The following is a 24,334-nucleotide window of genomic DNA, read 5'->3' on the forward strand; positions in this document are numbered from 1 at the left end:
AAGGAAATATGCCTTGCTGGGAGAGGCAGTCCGGGGGGGAGCATGTCCACGGGGGAAGAGTCAGCCTGGGAGGGATATTCATCCAGGTGAGAACACACCTGCTCTGGAAGACACAGTGCTCTTATTGCAGGTCTGCCTCTTGCAGACTTAAATAATTATGGACTGAAGCAAATGTAAGGATTACTACCATTGATCCTGGTATCTAGGGGTATGTTGGAACTGGGAAGAAGTCACTATGACTGATGGATCTTTGCCTTAGGGTGTTCATATTAAGCAGGTGACTGCATAGGTTTTGTGTTGTTTTAGGGCATTTAATTCTCTATGAAGTAAATTTCATATTTCATGCCAATACTTCTGTGCTTCTGTGTTTTATTTCTACTTCTAAATTTTATTCTATTAAAAAATTAGGGATAGAATAACAACAAAGAAAAGGTAGCTTCTTGACTAAATTTCATCATTCCAGATATCATCTGTGGACCCATTAGGAATGTTACTGGCAGTTTGGAAGGAAGTTTTTACTTGTTCAAGGTGTATTTTAATATACAATGTAGAATAATGCTAACCTTAAATATAAAATATTTGGGGCTTATTGAAGAAAAACAAGAAGGGCCTTCTACGAAATGCCCCAAATGATATAATGTGGATTGTAGATTGAAAGCAGACAGGCAGTATTATGTACTTAGGAAGGAGCTTCTATCCTACCCCTCTCCAGGTCTGGAGAGCTTCTGGGTTCTATCAATGGTTTGAGAAGGGCCAACAAATCCACAAGGGAGGTCAGAGGTCTGCTTGAGGTCAGAGTCCCCATGGACGGATCAATCAGGATTAGCCATGGCTGTTTCTGTTTTTTGTCCTTTGCTTTAATTACTATTCCACATGGCCTCCTGAAACGTGTATGCCATGCTTCTGCAACAACACAGCAAGGTTTAAAAACACACTTTTTCACAGACATATTCTTCCTATTCTTCTGAACATGCTTAGCTTGCAAGAAGGAAAGAAATGGCAGATTATTTAAGAGTGGCAAAAGCCTAACGCTTCCTACAAAATTGATTTGGCAATACATCAACCTTTTAAAGAGAAATTGATTTTTTTTTTTTTTTACTTTATATTACACTGCAGCCTTGGTGATTTTGTTATGCACTATTTATGGGTGGGGTAGGTGATAATGGAAAGAAGCAGGCTGATATATGCTTGCCCGTATTCATCTAACTCTAAAATACTCAATATATCTTCAGCAATAAAGAAAAAAACCCAAGCAATAAAAAAGACTTCCCAAAGCTCAAACATGTAAAAATAATGAAAGTTAAAGGTTCTGTATAGTCCATTGTACCTTTCAAAGCTTTCTGCTTCTGAGAGGAGAACAACATGTCTACTTGGTGATAGTAAGTTTCCTTTGGGTCATTTTTATTTTCTTCAGAATTTGTCTTTGTCGATACAATCCTTTGGCACTCTGCTGGCTCCTGTCTAAAACTGGTTAGTCCAAGGCTTTTTTCATCTTGATTACCATATTGGTCTGCATCACTGGTCAGTTTTTTCTCAGTAAGAAACAGATTATCTGTAGCACACACTGCACAGTTGAACTCAGCACTGTCTGGAAAATTCTTTTGAAAACAAACTTCATCATGAGTCTTGTTTGATAGGTCTTCAGAATCTCTGTAGCATGCATTCTTTACCACAGGCATAATTATCTGGAATTTGTCTTTTTCAACGTTTCCCAGAGAGCTGGGTGACTCTTTAGGCTTTTTCATTCCCATGGGATAATTAGAATAAACCACGTCTTCTTTATCACTTTGAATAATTAATCTCTGGTCTAACTCATCAGTTATTAAGGTCATAAGTGGTGCTTTTGTTTTGCAGAGGACTTCTGTGTCTGGATGACTTGCCTGGGACTCTGTCTGACCCCATTCTGCGGTGCTGTGGCTACTACTGTTGAGTGGGCTGCCCGCAGAGAGGCTGCCAGAGAATGCAGGGCTGAGAGTTGCACGCTGTGTACTCTTCATTTCCAGTAGTTGCTGTACTTTTGTAGGAGAGTCACTATGTAAAGTGGTTTTGTTAAAGTCTCTGTCAGTTATATCAGTAAGCCCTTCCTCATAGTCTTTCAAAAATTCAGCACAGTGATTAAAGGAAAATGTATCCCCAGGGGTTTCTTTAGGTTCTGAGTATCTGGTGGCCCAGTGTGATGGCCTGAAAGAAGTGGAAGACTTCAGAGCATTTTGAATAGAAGGGAAAGATAAAGAATTTGGGTTCTCATAGCAATCTGCAGGTGGAATTTTGCTGCCTTTGCAATAAATGTTGGATGCCTTTTCTCCTACAAGCTGCACACTCAGAGAAGATGAAGAACAAAATTCAGAGTCTTTGCCATCTTGAACTGGAAAGATGTCAGTAATGGTACCTGGCAAATAATTTATTCCTTCTGTACTGCGCTGTATATATGAGTCTGATGTGATATTTTCTGGTTTATCAAAGATGATTTTTCTCTCTCTATTCACGTCTTTGGGGTCCTCAAAAGGCATTTTACTTAAGCCTGTATTACTTAAACTTGTGGTCTTTAGGGTATCACGTGAAGTAGGAAGACAGTTTTTGAGAAGCGTCTCAGCCTCGGAAAAATGTTTCTTTTTGGGGGTATTCTTACTAATTATAAAGTTCTTCTGCTGAAAGATGGCAGATTCTACCTCACAGTCATCTAAGACTGAAGGTGGTGTGTCAGGCTTATTCTTCTTCTTCTCAGGACTTGAGCACAGAGAAACCACAATTGTACCAAAATTCTCCTCTTTCTGGACAGCACACACAACAGGAGGAGAGACATGAAAACAATCTGAACTCTGATGCTTGTTTTCAAGCTGCCACTTTTCAGGGTGCCTAATATTGGACTGTGCAGGAGACTTGGAACATTCTTTAGTTTTGTGATTGGAGGAAATGTTTCTGTATTTAGCTATTTTTCTACTTCTTTTAGGATGAGTTATATTTATTAATATATTCTGTTTCTTACTCATGTATTTAACTTTAATTCCTTTTCCTACAATGCTTACTTTCAGTGAGGGGCTCTCAGTTCTGACAATTTTTCCTTCAGATTTAGATGGTGCCTCAGGTTTTAGTTCTATTGATGTATTCTTGAATTTAGAACGGCAGCTTCTAGAAGTGTAGCATCTCTGAAAGTATCTGACAGAATAATGCTGGTGACATTTCGAACATCTCTTTTTTGTTGGAAACCGTATTCCTGTTTTACAGAAAAATCTATTCTTGATTTCTACTTGTACATTGATAGCCCCACATTTCACTTCTGTAATAATTTTGCCTTTTGCTGGTTTAAAGGCTACTAATGTGTTTGGGAAATTCTGCAGTGTAATTTTTCCTGATAATGATTCTTCACAGTCATTAAACATGACCACTGGTAAGACTTTCTCTAGTTGATAAGAAATGGATGAAGGAGGATCATCATTTTCCTTCTCTCTAATTATTCTGCTGTCAGATGGAGGTTGTTTCTTATCTTTAGGGAGAAAAGGGGACTTCTGCTTTCTATTCATAGAAACGGATATATGCACATCTCCATTTTCCTTAGATTTCCCTAATGTTCCAGTCTGATGAAGCAAAGCTTCCGAGGTGTCTCCTTTGACTTCTTTTTCAAGACCTTTTATATTTTTTTGGCATGCTTGATTAGCAGGCTGAGGTTCACCTAAAGAAGAAGCAAAAAAAAAAGTTTTCTGTGTCCATTTAGAAAGCAGATGTTCCAAATTCTAGGATGAAATTCAATGCATATCCTTTGTACGTTTTTTGAGTAACATTTTTCATTTATTTCTAGTATGTCAAGATATTTTCTACAAAAATTCATTTCTAATATCTCATTTTAAATCAATAATCTTAGAATGCAGAATATCACCTAATTGTTTTAGGAAGTAAGAATCTAATTAAGTTTTACTCTAAAACAGAGACTTCTAAGACAGGTGAAATAAAAATTTCAGAGCAAATTTATACAAATAAATTTTAAGAGACTTCTTGGTAAAGAGCAAGTTGCCATGGTCAGGTATTTGGCCCAAGAACTGCCACCTTGTGACTCTTACTCCTCGGCTTTATAATGTTAGAATATTTTGCTTGAGAAATTTGTGAACCTGAGCATGAGGTACTAGATCTTGTGTAAAAAACAGTAGACAAAATACGAAGATCTCAAATTATGTTTTAAACAACATCTGAAAGAGAGAATTTCAAAAGGAAAAGAAAGAAGAATGAGCAACAAATAAATAATGATGTCATGGAAATCTATCAACCAAGGGTCCACAAGGATACTTTTAATAAGTTGATTAAGCTAAAAATTGGAAAAGTATTACTTACAATTATTTTAAATATCCTTAACTTAAATATGATTTTTATATAGCATATTTTTAATAAAAATACTTATATAAATACTTATATAAAGAGTAAATAAATAAATTCTCTTCAATCAGAAAAAGGAAAACATCCTATCAAAATTTAGCTAGAGGTGGCATGGAAGTAAGGGGTGCAGAAAAGTAACTGCTGTTTCAGAACCAAATAAAGATTCATACATTTAGGAATTATTACTTTCCAACTTGAGGAGAGAGATACAGACTTCTGATTTGACCTATAGGCTCTCAAGCATACTGAAGTGCCTTGGAGAGTCTAACCATTCCCATTTGTCTCTCTTCTAGTCTGAGGAAATGGCTTCTCTTACAACAAGTCCTGAAACGGTTTCCAGTGGGCCTGGTTACAGTCTGAGAACTGTCATGTGGAAGTTGTGGGAGAAGAGGTGTGGAGACATGGCTCTCTAAAGCCCATTTACAGTGGTTGATAGACTGACAGCCTGCCTTCCAGAATTGTAGATTACAATTTATTCTTAAGATAACACCCTTCTGCCAAGAACAGTTCAGTTTACAGCCACTTTCAGTTTTATAATTTTACAGCTTATAGCCTCCTTCAATGGACTATACTACAATTTCTACAAGTAGGAAGATAGATTTGAGACAGTTACATAATAATACACTGATAACAGATTCTAAGAATAGGGGTTTTAATAGCCTTTGTTTGAATATGTAAATATTTATATTTAAGTTTTTATCACTCGTAATTCATATAACTATTAATGCAGAAGTATATACATAATGACAATTGACCAGATTTCTAAATCATTTTATAATATCTATATGCATTTATCTTCCTACTTTTATAGATATTCCTGTGACAAAGAACAAAATACATAAGCTAGGTAGTTCATTTTATATGTACTTATAAAACCAATGAATTGGACTTACATACTGTGGGATTCAAGATTTTCCATTTTTTATAGGCTTTTCTTCTTTTCTTCCTCATGTTGGGGAGCTGGGGGTCTTCAGCTTTCACTGTCCTTTGAAAGCATCAGATTTGAAATTATTTTCCACTCAGAATATAGGTTTAGTAAAATTACTAACAACTCATTTGCCAACTTGATAACATAATATCATTCTTTGAATCATTTTATTATCATAATTATATTCTCCTTTCCTGTTTAATTCCACCCCAACTATTTAGTGCATTATTAATATACTATGTGAACACTCTAACATATATTCTTTTCATATGTGTAGACATTTAGGATGCAAGTTATAAAGTCATATTCTGTTTAATTGATCATTTTTATATTCCAATTTTCTTAGCCTAATAGAAATATCTAATTTTTTTCTGTGAAGTTGGCCTTAATTCAATATCACCAAATTTCTAGCCCTAAATTAAGTGGGGTAGAGAGGTGGTTTGCCTTCATTGCATGATCATCATATACACTATATGTAAATATTATAAGGTTTAGTATATACTATATATTCTTTGTAGAAGGATCAACTGTTTGTAGAAGATCAAATTAATTCTTTATCTTTATTGTGAAATAAAGGATTATTTTCCCTGCTGATGTCTTAAATAATAGAAAGCATTGGGGAGATATCTAGGGGAAGGCAGCCTGCTAACTAACCAGGTGAGTACCTGCCTGTGCTTAGAGCTAAACCCATTTCAATTGCTTTACTTTTAGAGGATTAAACTGTCTGCAAAGATGCAAAGAGAAATAGCTATTTCTCACTGAAGCAGTTTGTTATGAGTGTATCTGGGCGGGCTGTGCCTTTGGACATCTCAGCTGAGAAGCTTATCTTTTATTTGTTTTACCTGTAACTCAAATTAAATGGGGCTGTTTTGTGGCCAGTTTTGGCAAAAATTTATTTAAATTCTTCTTAACGAATTTCTCTCCTCAAAATCCCTTACATCATAGTATGTGTTGATTTCAAATCCTTTTTCTTCCATAAAATCTCAAAGTCTCATAACTTTATGAAAATTCTTTTTCCTTAGGCTGCCTTTCTTATATAGAGCAATGAACACTCATTTGGTGTCTTCTAATTATCCTTTCTATTCTCTCCCCAATAGACACAATTAAGTTCCTATTGCTGACTAAGCAAGCAATAATCCTTTCTTCTTAGAAGGCCAATATGGGGTGGGGTTGGGGAGAGGATTACAAACACATAATTAAAATCTTTTTTTAACCCCTGTCTTACACATATTGGATTTTCTAATTTAAAAAAATGCTTCAAAAGCATTGACTAGGTTATTGATTATTTCTCTAGGATCCCATTAGTTTGAACAGCAAAATGTAGTCTGCTGCATTTTGTTTAGTGGAAGATCTGGGCTGTGGTCTGACTCTGCTCCTTACTCAGCAGGTCATATAATCTCTGTGAGGCCAAGTTTCCTTCACCCCTAAATTGAAAATGATAACAAATTTCACCTTGCAGAGTTGTTTTGAAGAAACACAACTGAAAATATGTTATAAATGTTTCCAGTAAATGGCATCTATTATTCTTAACCTTGTATTAGAATATAAATACACGACTATTAGAATACACACATAATTAGAGTTGAACAGTGCCTGACATTGGGAGAAGATCCATCACACCAGAGCTGTAAATGAGTGCTTAGACAAAGCTGACCAAACCATAAACTCTTTTAGAACCAGAAGATCTAGAAGTTTTCAAGATTATCTTACTAAGTTCTACTTTTATAGGAGAAAACATACCCAGAGAGTCCTTGCTTCCTGCATTGCAATAATAGTGGCAAATTCAGGACTAGAACCCAGGCTGTTAGGAATTTGGCAACTCTTTGAGCAACACACAGTATAGATGCCCTGAAATTATTTCTGGTCTATAGAGCATATTTTATTTATTTTTTAAAAACATATTTATTGGAGTATAATTGCTTTACAATGGTATGTTAGTTTCTGCTTTGTAACAAAGTGAATCAGCTATACATATACATATGTTTCCATATCTCCTCCCTCTTGCATCTCCCTCCCACCCTCCCTATCCCACCCCTCTAGGTGGTCACACAGCACCGAGCTGATCTCCCTGTGCTATGCGGCTGCTTACCACTAGCTATCTATTTTACATTTGGTAGTACATATAAGTGCATGCCACTCTCACTTCATCCCAGCTTACCCTTCCCTTTCCCTGTGTCCTCAAGTCCATTCTCTACGTCTGCATCTTTATTCCTGTCCTACCCCTAGGTTCTTCAGAACCTTTTTTTTTTAGATTCCATATATATATATATGTGTTAGCATACAATATTTGTTTTTCTCTTTCTGAATTACTTCACTCTGTATGACAGGCTCTAGGTCCATCCACCTCACTACAAATAACTCAATTTCATTTCTTTTTATGGCTGAGTAATATTCCATTGTATATATATGTAGAGCACATTTTATAATCAGTTTGCATTTTAGCTCCGAAATAATACAACTTTGTTTAAGGAAAGTGAAAAAACTGTTGGATATGTGCCTATTATCTAGCACAGTGCCTGACACATAATGGGTACCTAATAAATATGCAAGAAGAAATGAATTAGATGGAATCCCCAATCTGTACCTAATTATGTTTTTAATAATGTGCCCTCCTTTATTTCTAAATGTATTCTTTCCTTTTACTCTGTATTAATTTGTTGATAGTTAATAAGGTTTCTATTATCTATATATTCTATTATATATATATAGTCCAGATTTAAAGTGTATATAATATATATTATGAGTATATATAAAATATATATTAAAAATCTGGACAACTGGAATAGCTTTCTAACTGATTTTCTTACTTCTGTATTTATGTTCTTTGAATTTACATAGTAGCCAGATTTTAAAATATATGAATTAAATCATGTCATCTCCCCTGTTTAATACACTCTAATGGCTTCTTATTGGACTTTGAAAAAATTCTAAGCACTCTAGTTTTTTTTACACATATGCATGAAGTATAATTTTATCCACAAGTAAAATATATCACCACTAGACCTTGATATTTACTTTAAGGTATCCACTCCACTACAGATTTCCTGGATTTATATTTTTCATAAATGTTTATTTCTTCTGTGCAAAATTGGCAATAAAGCTCAGGAAAGTTACCATGATTGCTTTTATATATCAGCCAAACCGTATCATATTTGAGACCTTTATATTGGGTTTTATAGATTTTTTTTAAACTGGGCTTTGACTCATTCCTATAATTCACAGAAGAATGAGGAAAAATGTAAACAGGAAATAAAAACAATATCTTTCTACTGCAGAATTACAAAGTAACACCATTATTCTCAGAATATTGCTAGATGGTAAAGTTTTTTTTAAAGGTATTGTTAGAAAATTTTACTGGTGCCATTTTTTTGACAAATTACTTAAAAATTCTCTATTGTGTTGCTAAAGCTGAAACATTTTCCTTGTAACATTCAAAAGGAATGTTCTATTGCCAATAGTAAGAGAACGATTCATAAAAAGGTATATAATGATAGCTATTAAAATTCTAGAAGGAGACTATGAAATAAATTCAGAAGGTTAAATGCTTAACTTCCAGTGTAGCATATTATCAAGTACTCTTTTTAATGCCCATTGGCTCCCGTTTCCTGTAGAATTTGAAAGAAATCTTAGTGTATTTCTTATAACTTCATTTTCTTGATTTTAACACAAAGCCTATGTTCTCTGTACTAAATGTTTAAAGGAAATTTATATATGTAAAACAAATTATGAAAAGTTCAAGTTAAAATATTTAAAGAAAAAAAGTCTTAAAACTTCCGTTTACGTTTGAAAGTATGTTGAAAGTACACAAACTTGTCTTCTACTGTCATTTCTGATTTTGAATAGCCTGAATTTTAAACGATATTCTTTTGTCCTTAAATTTTTAAAAATTATGTATGAGCATAAGAAGAGTTATACTGGAAAGCAGCTGTTTCAGTAATGTCCATATATCAATTCAGACTTGCACTCAACTTCTATGGGTCTGTAAGAATGAAACTTTACAAACTTGGTTGCTGGGCAGTTATTCTTAATAAATAATGTAAGTTTCCTGGTATCCTGCAACTAAACAGCTTTAGTTAAAATCATTTAAGGGTGTGTCTCGGTGCTATTACTGAGTAATAGTTGCTCTTCACACCTTTACTTCCTTCTCACTGCCAAAAGCATTGATGAGTAAATGTATTTATATCTATATTTATATATATTAATATGGATAAAATATTAGAACCTATTAGGATAAATTTTTAAAATAGAAACCTCCAAATCTCACATCCAATGAAACTGACTTTTTCTTTCCCCAAACACCATACATTGAGTAGGTTGTTGAAGCTCTATCTGCAAAAGAGACTCTTGGTGATCATTGGAGCATAAATCTGTTAAGGTCTTGAGTTCAGAAGAATAGGTATTAAAAAAACCTCAATATTAAAATAATTATCTTTAAACATAAGTTTGTTGGAATGCCATCACCCTATTTGACCCGTAATAGATCAAACATAACTTAGTGGATGAGGGTAATCCTTGGAGAATGAGAAGCTCACTCTATACAAGTTAAATCAGAATCTCTGAAGAAATGAATGCATATAGAAAAGAGCATTCATTGTCAAGTGTGTAATTTATTATTGTTATTATTAATGTTTTAAAAACCGGGTAAAGAAAAATTTATATTAGTGAACCAAAGGAAATTGAGCTCAGTATTTAATAAAGCTTGCTACATTAAGTAATGCCAGTAAAGGAAGGGAAGGATGAACTAAAAATGAAAATCCCCTACTTTCAAAAGTGTCTGCCCTTTGACTGAGGTTAAATAGGTGTGAGATCATCTACTCAACTTCCTCGTTTCTCCCTAGAGGAAATGGAGAGATGCAGTGAATTGCCCAAGGAAACATAGTGTTGAGATGCTGCTTCTCTTCTTTTTCACCAGGGCAAGACTTTGAAAGTGAAGACTTTTTTTACTTGAGATTTTTGAAAGATTTTTATTGCTGTACTGTGTTAAATGCAGAGGCTGTTCTTGACGTGCTTCAGGAACTCTTTCCTCCCTCTCTCACTTCCATACAGAATGATTCTGGCAGAAGGAGATGGATTACAAGTGGGAAAACTTAGTGTACTTCCCACAGAGGTAGACTGAAGAATTTGGCACTCTGTGCTATGGGCTCAAGGTTCTGAGCTGGACTTAATGTAAAAATGTAAATATAATGTAAACTTCAAGGAGTTTATAGTTTAGCACAAGAATCCTCAAACTTAGCAGTGCTTAAGAATTGCTGAGCAACTTGCTAAAAATGTTGATTTGGGTCCTCTTTAGAGATTTGGATTCTGAGGTGGGACCTAGGAATATGCATTTTTAATAAGCACCCACCAAACCTACCCCCTTACAAACACACCAAGTGATTCTGATTCAGAAACCCCATTGAAGCAGATACAATTGGATAGGTAGAATGGAACCTAATTCAGAAAATCTTTAACAACCTTAAGATTTTAAACTAGGGCAGTCCTGAGGAAGCTTGCAATGAATTCAGTTTCATTTCATTTCACCTCATTTTCCTCCTTTCCCAATTGGTACCCACTAAGACTTAATTTTTAATTTTTTTTGTTTTGGTTTAAGCACAGATTCTTTTTCTTTCTTTCTATATCAGCAAGCTTCCAGGAAGAAAACTCCTTGAGAGATCACTTTCTAATTTTTCTCAGACCAGTGTAAAGTGTCTCTGCCCAGACTGTGCCCTAGATCAATCCTAGGTGTTGTTAACTCCCCAATATCCTTCTTTCATCTTGTGCTAACCATGACTTGTGATAAAAATCTAGCAAGTCAGCTTAGCAGGCCAGGGCTACCAGTGTAAGAAGATGCCATGTTGTGCTTTTAATTACTTGTCTCCCCTGTGTTCACATTTGGTTTCTCAGAGTCAAAGGTTTCCATATTTTGGGTTTGACTTTGCTTGTAAGAACTGAAGTGGTTGGCAAGTACATGGGGGATTATGGTAAAGTGGAAGTATTCAGAAGGAGGGTACTTGGCAGGGTGAATGAGGTACCTAGACCTTGATCTTCCTATTTATGAGGGTGCACCCAGAAGTTCATCTTCCTCAGAGCTCAGTATTTGTAGGGCATGGTTCTTCATGAAGCACCACTAGTGAGAATATCTTCCTAGGACTGAACCAGACCCCTGGCTGCGCCATATTTAACCTGACTTGAGCCAACAGAGCTTCAGAGGAAATTTACTTTTGCGCCCAGCAAAGGTAGATAAAACACCCCAGTGTAGACAGCCTTAGATTACCCCAGTCTCCTGAGGAATCACTAGAGATGTGGGCCAAAATGTAGGCTCTACAAGAGCAGTGATCTTATCCATCTTATACTTTAATGTGCTCCTATTCCATATGTATGGACAAACATCATAGCTAGTCAATCTTGTTGGATGAATGAATGAGTACAACTTGCTCTACTGTTTCCCAACTTCAGTAATTTGTGTATTACCTTTATGATTTTTACTACTGCCATGAAATATGTGCTGTTATTTGCTTAATAATTTTTGATTCACTAATTTTTTAATTTTAGCTTCATGTAAGACAACAATATATGTGAAATTCTGGGTTGTAGCTAATACACACTAAAACAAAAACAAATAACTAATAAAAAGAAAATATTTTCATCTTGTACCACCTGAAGCCATTTTGCATATCAGCAATGGTATGTGTCTCTCACTTTAGAAGGTGTAGTCATACTCTATGTGCTGTTATCATGACAATATTAAACTAGAAATCCCTGGAAGTTATTTTGCTTTGCTTCATTTCCTCTTTGGCTTTGGAATGACTATTAGGGTGCAAGTTTAGCTAATCCCACATGCAGAATGATGCCTGAATTAAATACCACTGCACAAAGAGGAATCATCCTATTCAACTACAATTAGAACCCTACCTACTCTAAATTTTTTTTCAATTGCTAGATCTGGGAAATCTGTAATTATGCTTTTCCCCTACTCTGACCTTGACCAGCAAAGGGACTTTTCAGAATCTATCTTAAGAATCTATCCATTTCCATGTACTCAGTCCTATGTGACACTTCACATTATTCCTTTTTGGCTAATTATACTGTCTGCAACTAGACCAGAGGTGACAATTTCATTTCAACACTTACATATTTCAAACAATAAAAAGTTTACTAAACAGGTGTGTTTCCAGTAAGATGAAGAAAAAGGAAAAATAAAGCACATATGTGCACTTAAATATGTCATTAGATACTTGATAATAGTCAGCAAATGAATAGACACCAAAGGCTAATTGAATAAGTCTCAGGGACTACATTTTTTCTGCTGAAGACTTTCCCGTACCTATTAATTTAATGAAGAATGCCTCTGAGTTTTCTAAAGAGGAATGCTGTCTCCTTTTTCACTTATTGAAGTGGAGCCACACTACTTCAATAACTATGTTCCAGAAGAGCTATGCTTCTCTGAAGACTTAATAATTGCTGAATTACCAACTCTTGATGGGTTTAAGTGACACCCTCTTAATTTTGAAGCATTCATCCTTAAAACTCTGTTTGAAGTAGCATTTGAATATACTGTGTCTTGATCTCCATACAGAAGCCTCAGTATGTAATTCCTCCCAAACATGAAATCCCTGTGATTCTTTCAATGAGGGTTGTGTCTTACTCCTCAGGGGCAAATCTCATCAAGTCTGTGACACTGGAGTTTTTGATTGCTCATGGTAGAAAATGTGTAACATCTTCATTCCTTTCCAGCATAGAACCAAGGAAAACCCATATATAACCACACTGTTAAATTCTAAAGAGTAAGAATAATTTCAAGTAAATATTTAAATTAAAAATGGCTGCAGGTTAAAAAAAAATGGCTGCAGGTTAATTCTACTTCAAGACACTCAGAAGAAAGTAATGAACAATGTTCTTCAAATGTTTCATTGGAAATGTTATTATCAGCTACTTATGAAGAGCCAACTTTTTATTTTTAGCAATATTTAGGGTACTTTGGGCAATGTTAAACCTCATTACTGGTTTAGAATTTATAATTCAAGATAACTTGAATTACCTTGGAATTACTTGTGTTACCTCTAAAAGAATAATTTGATAAGAATATCACTCTAAATAAGATATAAGGACTTCAAAGAGGTTTTATTCAAAATATATAGAGGATATACCTTCTCCAATAATTTTAGAATCAACAGTTAAAAATATTTTCTATGCTCACTTTATTTATTCACTAAAGTAAATACATTTATGTAGCTTAATCCAAACTAATGCAAGTTTTTGAAAGCAGTAAAGAGGCTTTTATTTTATTTATTTATTTTTAAAAATTTTATTTACTTATTTTGGCTGCATTGGGTCTTTGTTGCTGTGCGCAGGCTTTCTCTAGTTGTGGCGAGCGGGGGCTACTCTTCGTTGGGGTGCGCGGGCTTCTCATTGCGGTGGCTTCTCTTGTTGCAGAGCACAGGCTCTAGGCGCGCGGGCTTCAGTAGTTGTGGCACGCAGGCTCTGTAGTTGTGGCTCACGGGCTCTAGAGCGCAGGCTCAGTAGTTGTGGTGCCTGGGCCTTGCTGCTCCGTGGCATGTGGGATCTTCCCTGACCAGGGCTTGAACCCGTGTTCCCTGCATTGGCAGGCGGATTCTTAACCACTGAACCACCAGGGAAGTCCCTATTTTTTTAAATTAATTAATTTATTTCTGGCTGCGTTGGATCTTCGTTGCTGTGTGCGGACTTTCTCTGGTTGTGGCGAGCAGGGGCTACTCTTTGTTGCGGTGCGCGGGCTTCTCATTGCGGTGGCTTCTTTTGTCGCAGAGCACAAGCTCTGGTCCCGTGAGCTTCATAATTGTGGCTCGTGGCCTCTAGAGTGCAGGCTCCGTAGTTGTGGTGCACGGGCTTAGTTGCTCCTTCCCAGACCAGGGCTCAAACCTGTGTCCCCTGTATTGGCAGGCGGATTCTCAACCACTGCGCCACCAGGGAAGTCCCAAGGCATTTATTTAAAAATGTTCTATGCTTGATATTTTTTTGCTGACCTTCCTTTTACATAGTTTGATCTACTGACTAAGCTGTAGTTTTGTCCACTGTCATTAAAAAGTGTGTAAATTGCAGTCTGGCCAATGATGAAGGAATGAGAAATTATGTTTAGAATTAATCTGCCAAGTTAATTTAATCACTTTATGATTGGGTTTATATTGGGCAGATAATCAGTGCTAACATTCCATCCCATTTCTCAAATTCACTGAGGTCTGGGCAGTCTCATGAGGTAAGAGTAACATATCAGTGCATTTTGTGTAGTAAGTTTTTATCTTCACAAGTCCGATCACATTCAGAATTTTTATTCTGCTTTTTGCAAAAATAATCAGGAACAGTCTATGAAAGGGGCATCATAGGTGATAAGACAGTTGAGAATTTGACCCATCACAGTTAAAATTCCTGGTGTGTCATTTTAATGACTTACTTGAAAACTTTGTTATTGGATGATTTTCCCCCTGAAGAGAAGACACCAAGACTATTTTATGAACATCCTGACTGTAATTTTATCACATGGTCACTACAGATTTCTTTGAAAAGTTAAATGATTTCACATAACATTTAAGAAAAAACATGAATTGCTAGCAACTCAGGGAATCCAGTATCTTTTTTAAAAAAGTAGACAACAGAGATTTATTTTTTAGTTTACTTTCCAAATAAATAATTTTAGGACACTTAGTCAACATTATGGTAATCTGACACTAGAATGAAAGAACTAATGTTTAAATTCTGGGAGAAGAAAAAGAGATGAAAAACCAATACTTAAATTCTGAGTGAGAGTAAGGAAGGTGAGAAGGACTGGCCAACTTCTTGATCCACAGAGGAATCTTTGATTGTAAATATACATTGCCATCAAAATCTTGGAACATATTATTTAAAGATCAACTGACAGTGAAGTTGCAAATACATTATTTTGCAAAGTTTGATTTGGGATTATTTACACAAAAGATAGCAGCCAGAATATTTTGCCTATGAAATTGGTCAGAATCTAAGAGTAGATGCAGTTGTTGTTACAGAACAAATTTTAATCCTTAATGTCTCCTTTCTTGAGATTAGATCACAATGTTTTGGGTAATTAATATATTTTAAAACAATTAAATATAAACATTTATACAATAGAAAATTTAAGTATAAAATTAAGAAAAATTCTTCTAACCAAACCAGAGGAGAAAATCATTTTGGTGATTAGTAACTTTAATGCTGTAGATGAAACAAAGCAGAATATAGGAATTCAAAACAAGGACTGCTACTTTGAAGTGAAACTGACCCTCAGTGAATTCAGAATGAATTTCAATTATGTTTAGCAGCCTAGCTTCACAGTAACATTTTCCTTGCTTTCCAAATGTACAATTTATCTCAAATAACCAAATTAGGATATGGATGGTGGCTATTCAAATGTGCATATGATGTCTTTCTTAGCATAAATCAAAGAGGCCTAAGCATACTGACTATTTAGAATTTTTTTGGGGGGGAGCGGGTGTATCCATCCTGTTTGATAACAAAGCAAGTTACAAACAGCTGTTAGATTTTTTATGACTGGAAAGAAATATGTTGTTAAATTATCTTCATATATAACATTCAAATAATTATCCCTTTGCTTTTATCCTTTGCTAAGCAACTAATTTAGGATAGCAAGAATTAACATAGGGAATACTTCGTTCAAAATGGCAAAAAAAAAAAAAAGTAAAAAGTACAAGGAACATATATAATCAACTCACCTGGCTAAAGCCTTCATAAGTTCTTCAGCTCTAAAGAAGACATGGATAAAATGCAAATATGTATTTTGAAAGGCAAGCAAATGAAGTAAAGGTTTGAGTACCTTGTCCTGTTCTACTTGGGATTTATCGGGTTTTCTAAATCCAAAATCTGATTAGCGTACTTAATCTTATGCAGTGTCAGGAATGAGCTACCATCCTTTAATCATTCTATTATTATCTGTCTTAACCATTCCTAACAGTCTGCTTATTTTCAGATACACTTTTAGTGAACAATGCTGCACTGTGTGTCTTGTGTCTTAAGTGCTTGGATGGGGCATACAAGAAACACAGCTATGATGTTCACGTGGTGCAAATGAAGTGGAAGAAACCCAGACAAAAATGAAAATGTAAATACTCTAGTTGGGCTCTTTACATGGATGGGGTTAATTATAAAGTCATTCATTTATCTTTGTATGGTAGATTCAGGGGCAGAAGCAGTATGGTGTACGGTATGGTAGAGGTTGTAGACTTTGATTAAGAAGATTTAAATGTGAGTCCCATTTTCATATCCTATGTTGACCTTGGGGAAGTCATCTGACTTCTCCTAGACTCATTTGTAAAACTGGGATAAATAATACAGGCCCTGATTTAGAATTTTTGAAGTCCTATGAATATATCAATGAAAACATAGTTTAGAATCTTTAAATAAATGAAACATTTCTATTTAAACTAGTAGCACATGATATTGATCATAATTATTCAGGTGATCCTTAATGAATGTTATTAATGCCTAATAAAAATTTAGAAGGTTTGTCTTGCGCCTTTTTGCAAGAACATCAATTATGGAACATAAGGGGCTGGAAGAAAGGGAAGTGATTAGAGTTGAAACTGCAGAGGTAAATTGCTCTGCTAAGAAAATAAGACTTTATCCTTTGTCCAAAGAGGAGTCTTTTTTCAAGAATTTTAAGTAAGGGAAAGCCTAGAAAAGATTGCCCCTTAAGATTTCCTTTGGCTGTAGTGTGAAGAATAGATTGGGAATAAAATCTGAAGTAGGAAGAGAAGAAAAAGGGATAGGGTTTGGAGATTGTTTGGCTGTGGGGTAGGGTAGGGTGAGAGATAAATTAGACAAATTAAGGATAACAATACCCAAAGTTCCATGCTGAGTAATTGCAAGACTATTAAAATAGGGATACAGAAACAGGGATATGCTTGGAAGAAAAGATAATTTTATACATGTAGTATTTGGGAGGCTCTGAGATATCCAATTAGGCATGTCTGATAGACAGTTGGAGATACAATTTGGGAACCAAGTAAGCAGTGAAGATACTGCAGAAATGAGCAGAGTAACAAGAGTAGAAGACCCAACCTGAATTTGACCAAATTTTAAAGAATTGAAGGAGGAAATTAAGACTAGATGTGCTTTTGTTAATGCAGCATTATTAAGAAAATTCTGTAAGATAGCTCTGGTAAGTGGAAAAATGAAAGGTTTGGAGTGAAATACTTGGATTCAAACTTGGGCTCTTCTACTTGGGCTCCTCTAATTATTCACAATGTGACTTTGAGAAATTTAATCCCTTTTAGCCAACTGTAAAATGAGGCTAATGATATTAATATGCATTTCATAGGGTTAAGGATAAAATGAAATACTAATTGTTAATATTCTATATATAAAGTCCTGTGTAAACATTATTAGTATTGTGAGAATTAGCTAACTAGAGTTGTTTTCTTAGGAACTTCTTGTAAATAGGGATCCATAGTTATTAGAAATACATTGGAAAGAACAGGCAAAAAATAACTTTTACAAAGTCCAGAAAAGTTAATTTATTAGTATTGATGTTAGATATACTGAACAAGGAGAATTATGTGCCCTTTTCATGGTGTAAAACAGAACAAAGCATTTATGTGATAAATATATCATCATAATAGAATGAAAAAATATGCTTATTACTCATGAAGATGTGCAAAATGGCTGGGAAATAAAGAAAAAGGTCAGTATGACAAACCTAGTAATTTGTATAATATGAGTATTTTCCAAAAATAATCATTATTAGATAGCTCTACGGCCATGAAAATTTTGAGGTTCACACAGATACGTCTGTATTTTCTCCTGTCATCCCAGAACACACGGAGTTCCTACTGGCTTCCCACTCATGGCTAGATTCCCACTGAAGCCCTCACTATGACAATGCAGAGCAGATGATGGTCAGAACCAACACAGCCCCGGAGATTTGAATTTGCACACATTGTTGGGGCATCTTTTCCTTGGAGTTCCAAATCCTCCAAACTATTTGGCACTAGAGTATTCAAACTTGTTTCATAAACACAAGTAAACCCAGCAAAAAAGCAAAGTAACTCTTAGCAGCAAAGCTGTTGGATAAACGGCATTTTAAAACGTTTTTACCCCCACTGATGGAGATGACTTCAGCTCACTGCTGTCTGAAAGCAGTAATAAATACTTATAAGGTACTTGTACTGAGGTGTTCAAAACATCACACTCCTCCAAACAGAGTACAATTTTGGGCTAGAGTAGAATGGGCAGGATAAAAAGTAAACAAAAATAAACTTCAGACTAGATCACTTGTCCATTTACTCTGTTCTAAGATAGATATGAGTACCATTTTCAATTTCTACTGCTGGGTGAAACTTCCACATTACTAAAAATGAAACTACCTCACAAGTTAAGTGGTTAGAAGAACGTTCTTAATCCATCAGGGTTGAGACAAGGAGTTGGTCTGGTATAGTTCCCATGAGCCCAGGAATGGAAAGCCAGGATATTTTTTCATTCTTTATACTGCAGTTTGTCTCTTATCAGACTTCTAGTTAGGAAGTAAAATGTATCCATTAGGAAAAACTTAAGGTCTGTTTTAAAATTCCAAAGCCACCCCACTATTCTGTAGAGCATCATTATAATGGGAATTGTGAAAAGGAGAAATATCTGTTGTCCAGTGTATGATGCTGTCTGCTTAGCAATAAAAGAAATGTATCCTTGAAGGAATAAAGGTAAGTTAAAAGTGCTACTTCCACCAATTAGTACAATTATATGTGGATATCCTTCAGTGAAAATAGTATTTGCCTGTTAGCCCAATCAACATTACCAAGCGTTTATTTTACAGTTGAAAAGATTTTCCCATATAAAAGAATTCAGGCTGCTGACTACCCATTTTTCTCATGCCATCTTATTACTCAAATAACTTTCCTTTTGACCATTTCTACTTTGGGCAAATAAATGGAATTATTTGAAAAATCTATTGTATATAATAATAAACTGCACACCCCCTTTCAGAAGCTGTTTTGAATTCTAACTAAGTGTCCTGGGAAGAAAAAGGACAAGGTAGGAAAAAAAATCATTTCCAGTACTAAGTTTATTTTCACAAGCAAGTCCTTTCCAGTTCTCTCCTGACCGATGAGATTCTTTTTGAAGATGCAGGCTCTTGGCAACAGTATTATTCCTGTCTCCTCAAAATACACCATGTCTCTGTGCCTCTCCTCCATCCCTGTGGTGTCGAAGCTCCCAAGCATTTGGCCCCCTTATCAAGCACCCCTCTCATCTGCACTGAAGTCAACATCTTCTGCCTTCCCTTTCTAACCCCTTTGCAAGTGCTTCTGGTTTGCCTCAAGACCCAGATCTTTTACATTTGTAGACAGACATTCCTAATTTTGCACTTTGGATTACTTTGTCCTAGACATTTTTCTGCTAAGAGAAAATTGGCCCTTTTAAGTGTAGCACATAAATTTTACTCATCACCCATCACTCCCAGTTCACGAGCTCGCACGTGCGTGTACACACACACACACTCAGAACCTAGTAACTGGTTCTCACCCCTAATAAAATTTGCATTGTAGACAGTTTATTGTAAATAATTAATAGATTTGTTTTATAGAACAGTCTCACCTAGTATTTTGCTATATTCACATTAGTAACAGTTCTAGGACTAGGTGTCTACTGTTGTTTACAAGATTTAATCAAATTTATTTGGCTTATTAACAAACTTACCTTTTCTCCTTCTATCTCATGGTCTCACCCTCTGTTGCTCCATTCTTTTCTGTCTTCATCTATGTCCCTAACCTTATCTTTGAAAAAGTTACTTAATCATTTTTCCAACAAAATTAAAAATGCAAAGACTGGTAATATTAGACAAGTAATAAAAATAGATGTTAGGATAGATATATAACTTTAAATCTGAAGATAAAAAATTATTGAACTATATTATATATTTTTGTGTATATATTAAGTCTGTGTGTGTGTATATATATAAAACATATATGTGTGTATGTATGTACACAAATATATGTGACCCCAAACTATAAGATTAGAAAGATTTAAAATATTTAAATAAAAAATTTAAGGCTTCCAAATATGGCAACTTTTAAATAGGTTTCTGTATTTTTTATTTACACATCTTTAATTCTAAACAGGAGGATGACTGAAATTTGGCTTTTTCCATTTTTCAGAAAACATTTATCAAAACATATTAAAAAACCACACATAACACACAAAGTAGAAAATAAACAAATAAATATTTTAATGTATTGTTACCTTCATTTTCACTAGAATACAATCATTGCACTTGAACCTCTAACATTTCTTGGCTATTCCTTCTATCTGCGAGTGGTTATCCACCTCTCAGAGGTTAGCAGTTTAATAATTATTAAAACAATAATTTACTTAGATGCTGGTTTTCCCTGAGTACAGGATTAAATATCCAAAACTAAATTTATAATCACATTCTGTTGATATTTTATGTTTTACTTGGCTATCCTAACACTATGAAAACCTGGAATTTTATGATGTAATCTTAGAATCTGTAAGTATTAAAAGTACATTTGGTGTAAAACTGAACCTCGAGTCATTATACTTTGTAATAGTCAAGGCACATCATTTTTCTGTATACTTATGTAGTTCAAATTTTTTTTTTAACTGTTGCATAGTTACTTTATTTTTTAAACTATTTTTATATAGGAGTATAGTTGATTAACAATGTTGTATAGTTTCAGGTGTACAGCAAAGTGATTCACTTATACATATACATGTATCTATTTTTCAAATTCTTTTCCCATTTAGGTTGTTACATGATATTGAGCAGAGTTCCCTGTGCTATGCAGTAGGTCCTTGTGTCATAGTACAAATTACATAGAAAATTCAGGTGGAAAGAAATTTAGCTATCACATGTTAATATACCATATGTCTAAGATTGTTCCTATCACAGGCTGTCTTTGAGCTATAAAAGATCAGACCCCATTCAGTATAACCACCAGTTGTAGTTCAGAAACCTTTGAAGGGCATTAGACTATTTCCTTTCCGTTAATGGTTCCATATATCCAAGAAATGTGTATTAACTCTTCCCAAAAATTTCAATGTAAGAAACTTTCAGATTACCTGTATCTGGGATAATGCTTCCTGAATTAAAACTAAGGCTTTATATTCTTCATACTAAATATTTTCTGGCATTTCAATACTTTAGTCTCAAAAGTGCACTCAGAAGATATTTAAATAATACAACCAAAAGATGAATATGGCGAAATTCTAGATCTAAATTGGAATGCCCAAAATTCTTCTATTTGCAGCAATCCTATTTACTGTCTGATATGTATGTTTTTCTGGTTTACATACCTAACGATCTGAACTTCAGTCAGTTTCTCCCAGAAGCCTTTCTGTTTTCCTCCTTAAGGCCTTTTGTCCCTTCAGATCTTTTTTTTATTTTTATTTTTAAATTTTTGGCTGCGTTGGGTCTTCATTGTGCATGGGCTTTCTCTAGTTGCGGCGAGCGGGGGCTACTCTTTGTTGCGCTGCACAGGCTTCTCATTGTGGTGGCTTCTCTTGTTGCAGAGCACGGGCTCTAGGCACGTGGGCTTCAGTAGTTGTGACTCGCGGGCTCTAGAGTGCAGGCTCAGTAGTTGTGGCACACAGGCTTAGTTACTCCACAGTCAAATTTTATTATGTATCTAAATGTCTTATGTAAGTCTTAATTTTGTCTAAAGTCCTGATATCAATATTTTCATCAATTACTAAGAAAATCATTGTTCATTAGTAAAATAGTTTTGTTTGAGAAAGGTATTATTTAAATGAATTTTAGTACCTAAATTTTAATTAACAGGATTTAGTAAATTAAATTTATTCTTATCACCCCACATATACTGTGAGTAATAGTTTTTACTTCCTATTAGAGGGAGAATCCTGCACTGGGTTATACAGTACAGACTGTTGTAATTAAGTTAATTATAATTAATTGTATTAACAATTGTAAGTGGTTGTAATTGTGTGACTTTCACCAATTAATTAATTAATTGATTCACCTTTAACGGATAAATTAATTAAATTCACCTTTCAGGATTTCCTTTTCCTTATCTATAAAAAAAAGGCAGTGAACTACAAATATTGTCTTTAACTTCTTTTCCAGTTCCAACAGAATAGTAAAGAGCCGAATTATATAAATTTATACATTTATAAAGTACCTTTTAAAACAATTTCAAAACATCCTTATAAAATATGAGTTTTATGTTGCAAAATTGTGAAATGCTGCAGTTTACTTTCTCTAAAATCTTACTGTTTCAGTTCTAAGATATGCTTATTAAATAAACGTTTCTTAGAATGTGTTGAAATAAGGCCAAAACCAAGATGTTGTATTTGAGTTTAATAAATGTTATTAGTAATGATTATATAATTTTCCCCTAATGAAGATACATTCCCTTATCACAAAATGACATAAGCCAGTGTTTTTATTAAATATGTAAATCTATCTGGGATTTTATTTAATATTTGACCTTGAAAAGAATTCCTTGTAGATATGTTTAATTTCACTGAAAAAAGCAGACTCCTGATTTGTCTTAAGAACAACTTTGAGTAGAGCTAACAAATAGATATGTTAATTAATTTTATGTTTAAGAAGGGGGTCCCAGACACAATGGTATTCTCTCACTGAAGTTCTGTTTCCCTGAGGGCGTGGTATAGTGCTCACTAATAGAGTTGTTGAAATAGAAAATTCTTAACACTGATCAAAACAGACTAGTAGTAACACTGTAACAGTGCCACTGTTAGAACAATGGAACCAGGAGAAAAAGTGGACTACAATGGGAAGATGAGCAAAAATCAGCTACTGACAACCAAAAGGACCTTCATGATAACGAAAGTATTAAAAATCAAGCTCAAAATTCATTAAAAATATTTTGTCTCATTTCTCAAAAAAGACCTTTAGTGAATGGTCTTATGCTTACAGGAGGTGCTGAAATTTAGGTTTATTTACATTTTCAGCACATACTTCTTTACATGATTTCTCTTATTAGAAATACGGTTTTGTGAGATAAAACTGTGGAGCACAACTCCCCCCACCCCAGAAAGTTCAGAGAATGCTGACTCAGATTTAACAAAATCTGCGGAAATGTTATAATTTTTTAAAATATGAATTTTATCGTTAAGATGGAAGGTACATTTCGAAAACCCAGTATGATATTTGTGTTGTGACGTTCTAAAACGCATTAAACATTTCTAATCTCACTTGAGGAATAAATGGGATTAGAAATCAATTAGGGCGGGGTCTGAGGGCGGTGCGGCGCCGCGTGGGCGCGCACGCGCCTCAGCGTGCGCCCGTGCGCTGGCGGGATGCGGCGATCGCACCGCTTTCCGCTTCGGCCGCGCGGTGGGTCGAGCCGGTGTCTGTGTGGCAATAACACGTCGACCCCGCTGCCCGCCATCGTGCCCGCCGTCCGGAAGGCCTCCGCTGCGGTGATTTTCCTTCAAGGATTGGGAGACACGGGACCGGTTATGTCTGTAACATTAAATATGAACGCGGCCATGCCTACTTGGTTTGACATTTATTGGGCTTTCACCCGATTCACAGGAAGATGAAACTGGAATTAAGCAGCAGAAAGTGTAAAATCTTTGATAGAGCAAGAGGTGAAGAATGGCATTCCTTCTAACAGAATTATTTTGGGAGGATTTTCTCAAGGAGGAGCTTTATCTCTGTACATGGCACTGACCACACAGCAGAAGCCGGCCGGCGTCACCGCTCTCAGCTGCTGGCTGCCGCTGCGAGCTTCCTTTCCACAGGGTCTTATCAGTGGCGTGAATAGAGACATTTCTATTCTTCAGTGCCATGGAGATTTGGATCCTTTAGTTCCCCTAGTGTTTGGTTCTCCACTGCTGAAAGGCTGAAAACCTTGGTAAATCCAGCCAATGTAACCTTCAAAACCTCTGGAGGCATGATGCACGGTTCATGTCAACAGGAAATGATGGATATCAAGCAGTTCATTGATAAACTCCTACCTCCCATTGATTGACGTCACTGAGAGACCTTGTGGAGAAGTGCACACCAGCATCATCGTAGAGTATAAGCTTTTTCCTGTGCCCGATCTTGAAACCTCTGATGTT

General features: G+C 35.2%; 2 protein-coding genes and 1 pseudogene across 3 annotated transcripts in view; 2 read left to right on the plus strand and 1 right to left on the minus strand.

The window, feature by feature from the left end:
* The window catches only part of LOC307184057 (uncharacterized protein), a gene marked incomplete at both ends in the record, with an annotated part of 99,836 nt that extends 94,520 nt beyond the window's left edge, over positions 1–5,316 (minus strand). Inside the window, 2 exons of the mRNA XM_079917304.1 lie at positions 1,283–3,670; positions 5,259–5,316. Of these exons, the coding sequence (XP_079773430.1) occupies positions 1,283–3,670; positions 5,259–5,316 (2,446 nt within the window). The remainder of the gene's footprint in view (positions 1–1,282; positions 3,671–5,258) is intronic.
* LOC307184305 (uncharacterized protein) overlaps positions 1–24,334 on the plus strand; it is a 247,185-nt gene that overhangs the window by 214,224 nt on the left and 8,627 nt on the right. The gene's annotated exons all lie outside the window — the stretch shown is intronic.
* LOC307184303 (acyl-protein thioesterase 1-like) lies at positions 22,344–24,320 on the plus strand (annotated as a pseudogene). Its single transcript has one exon. The product of its transcript is annotated as an acyl-protein thioesterase 1-like (transcript).

This window comes from Stenella coeruleoalba, assembly GCF_951394435.1.
Source record: "Stenella coeruleoalba genome assembly, chromosome: 3".
Taxonomy (NCBI): domain Eukaryota; kingdom Metazoa; phylum Chordata; class Mammalia; order Artiodactyla; family Delphinidae; genus Stenella; species Stenella coeruleoalba.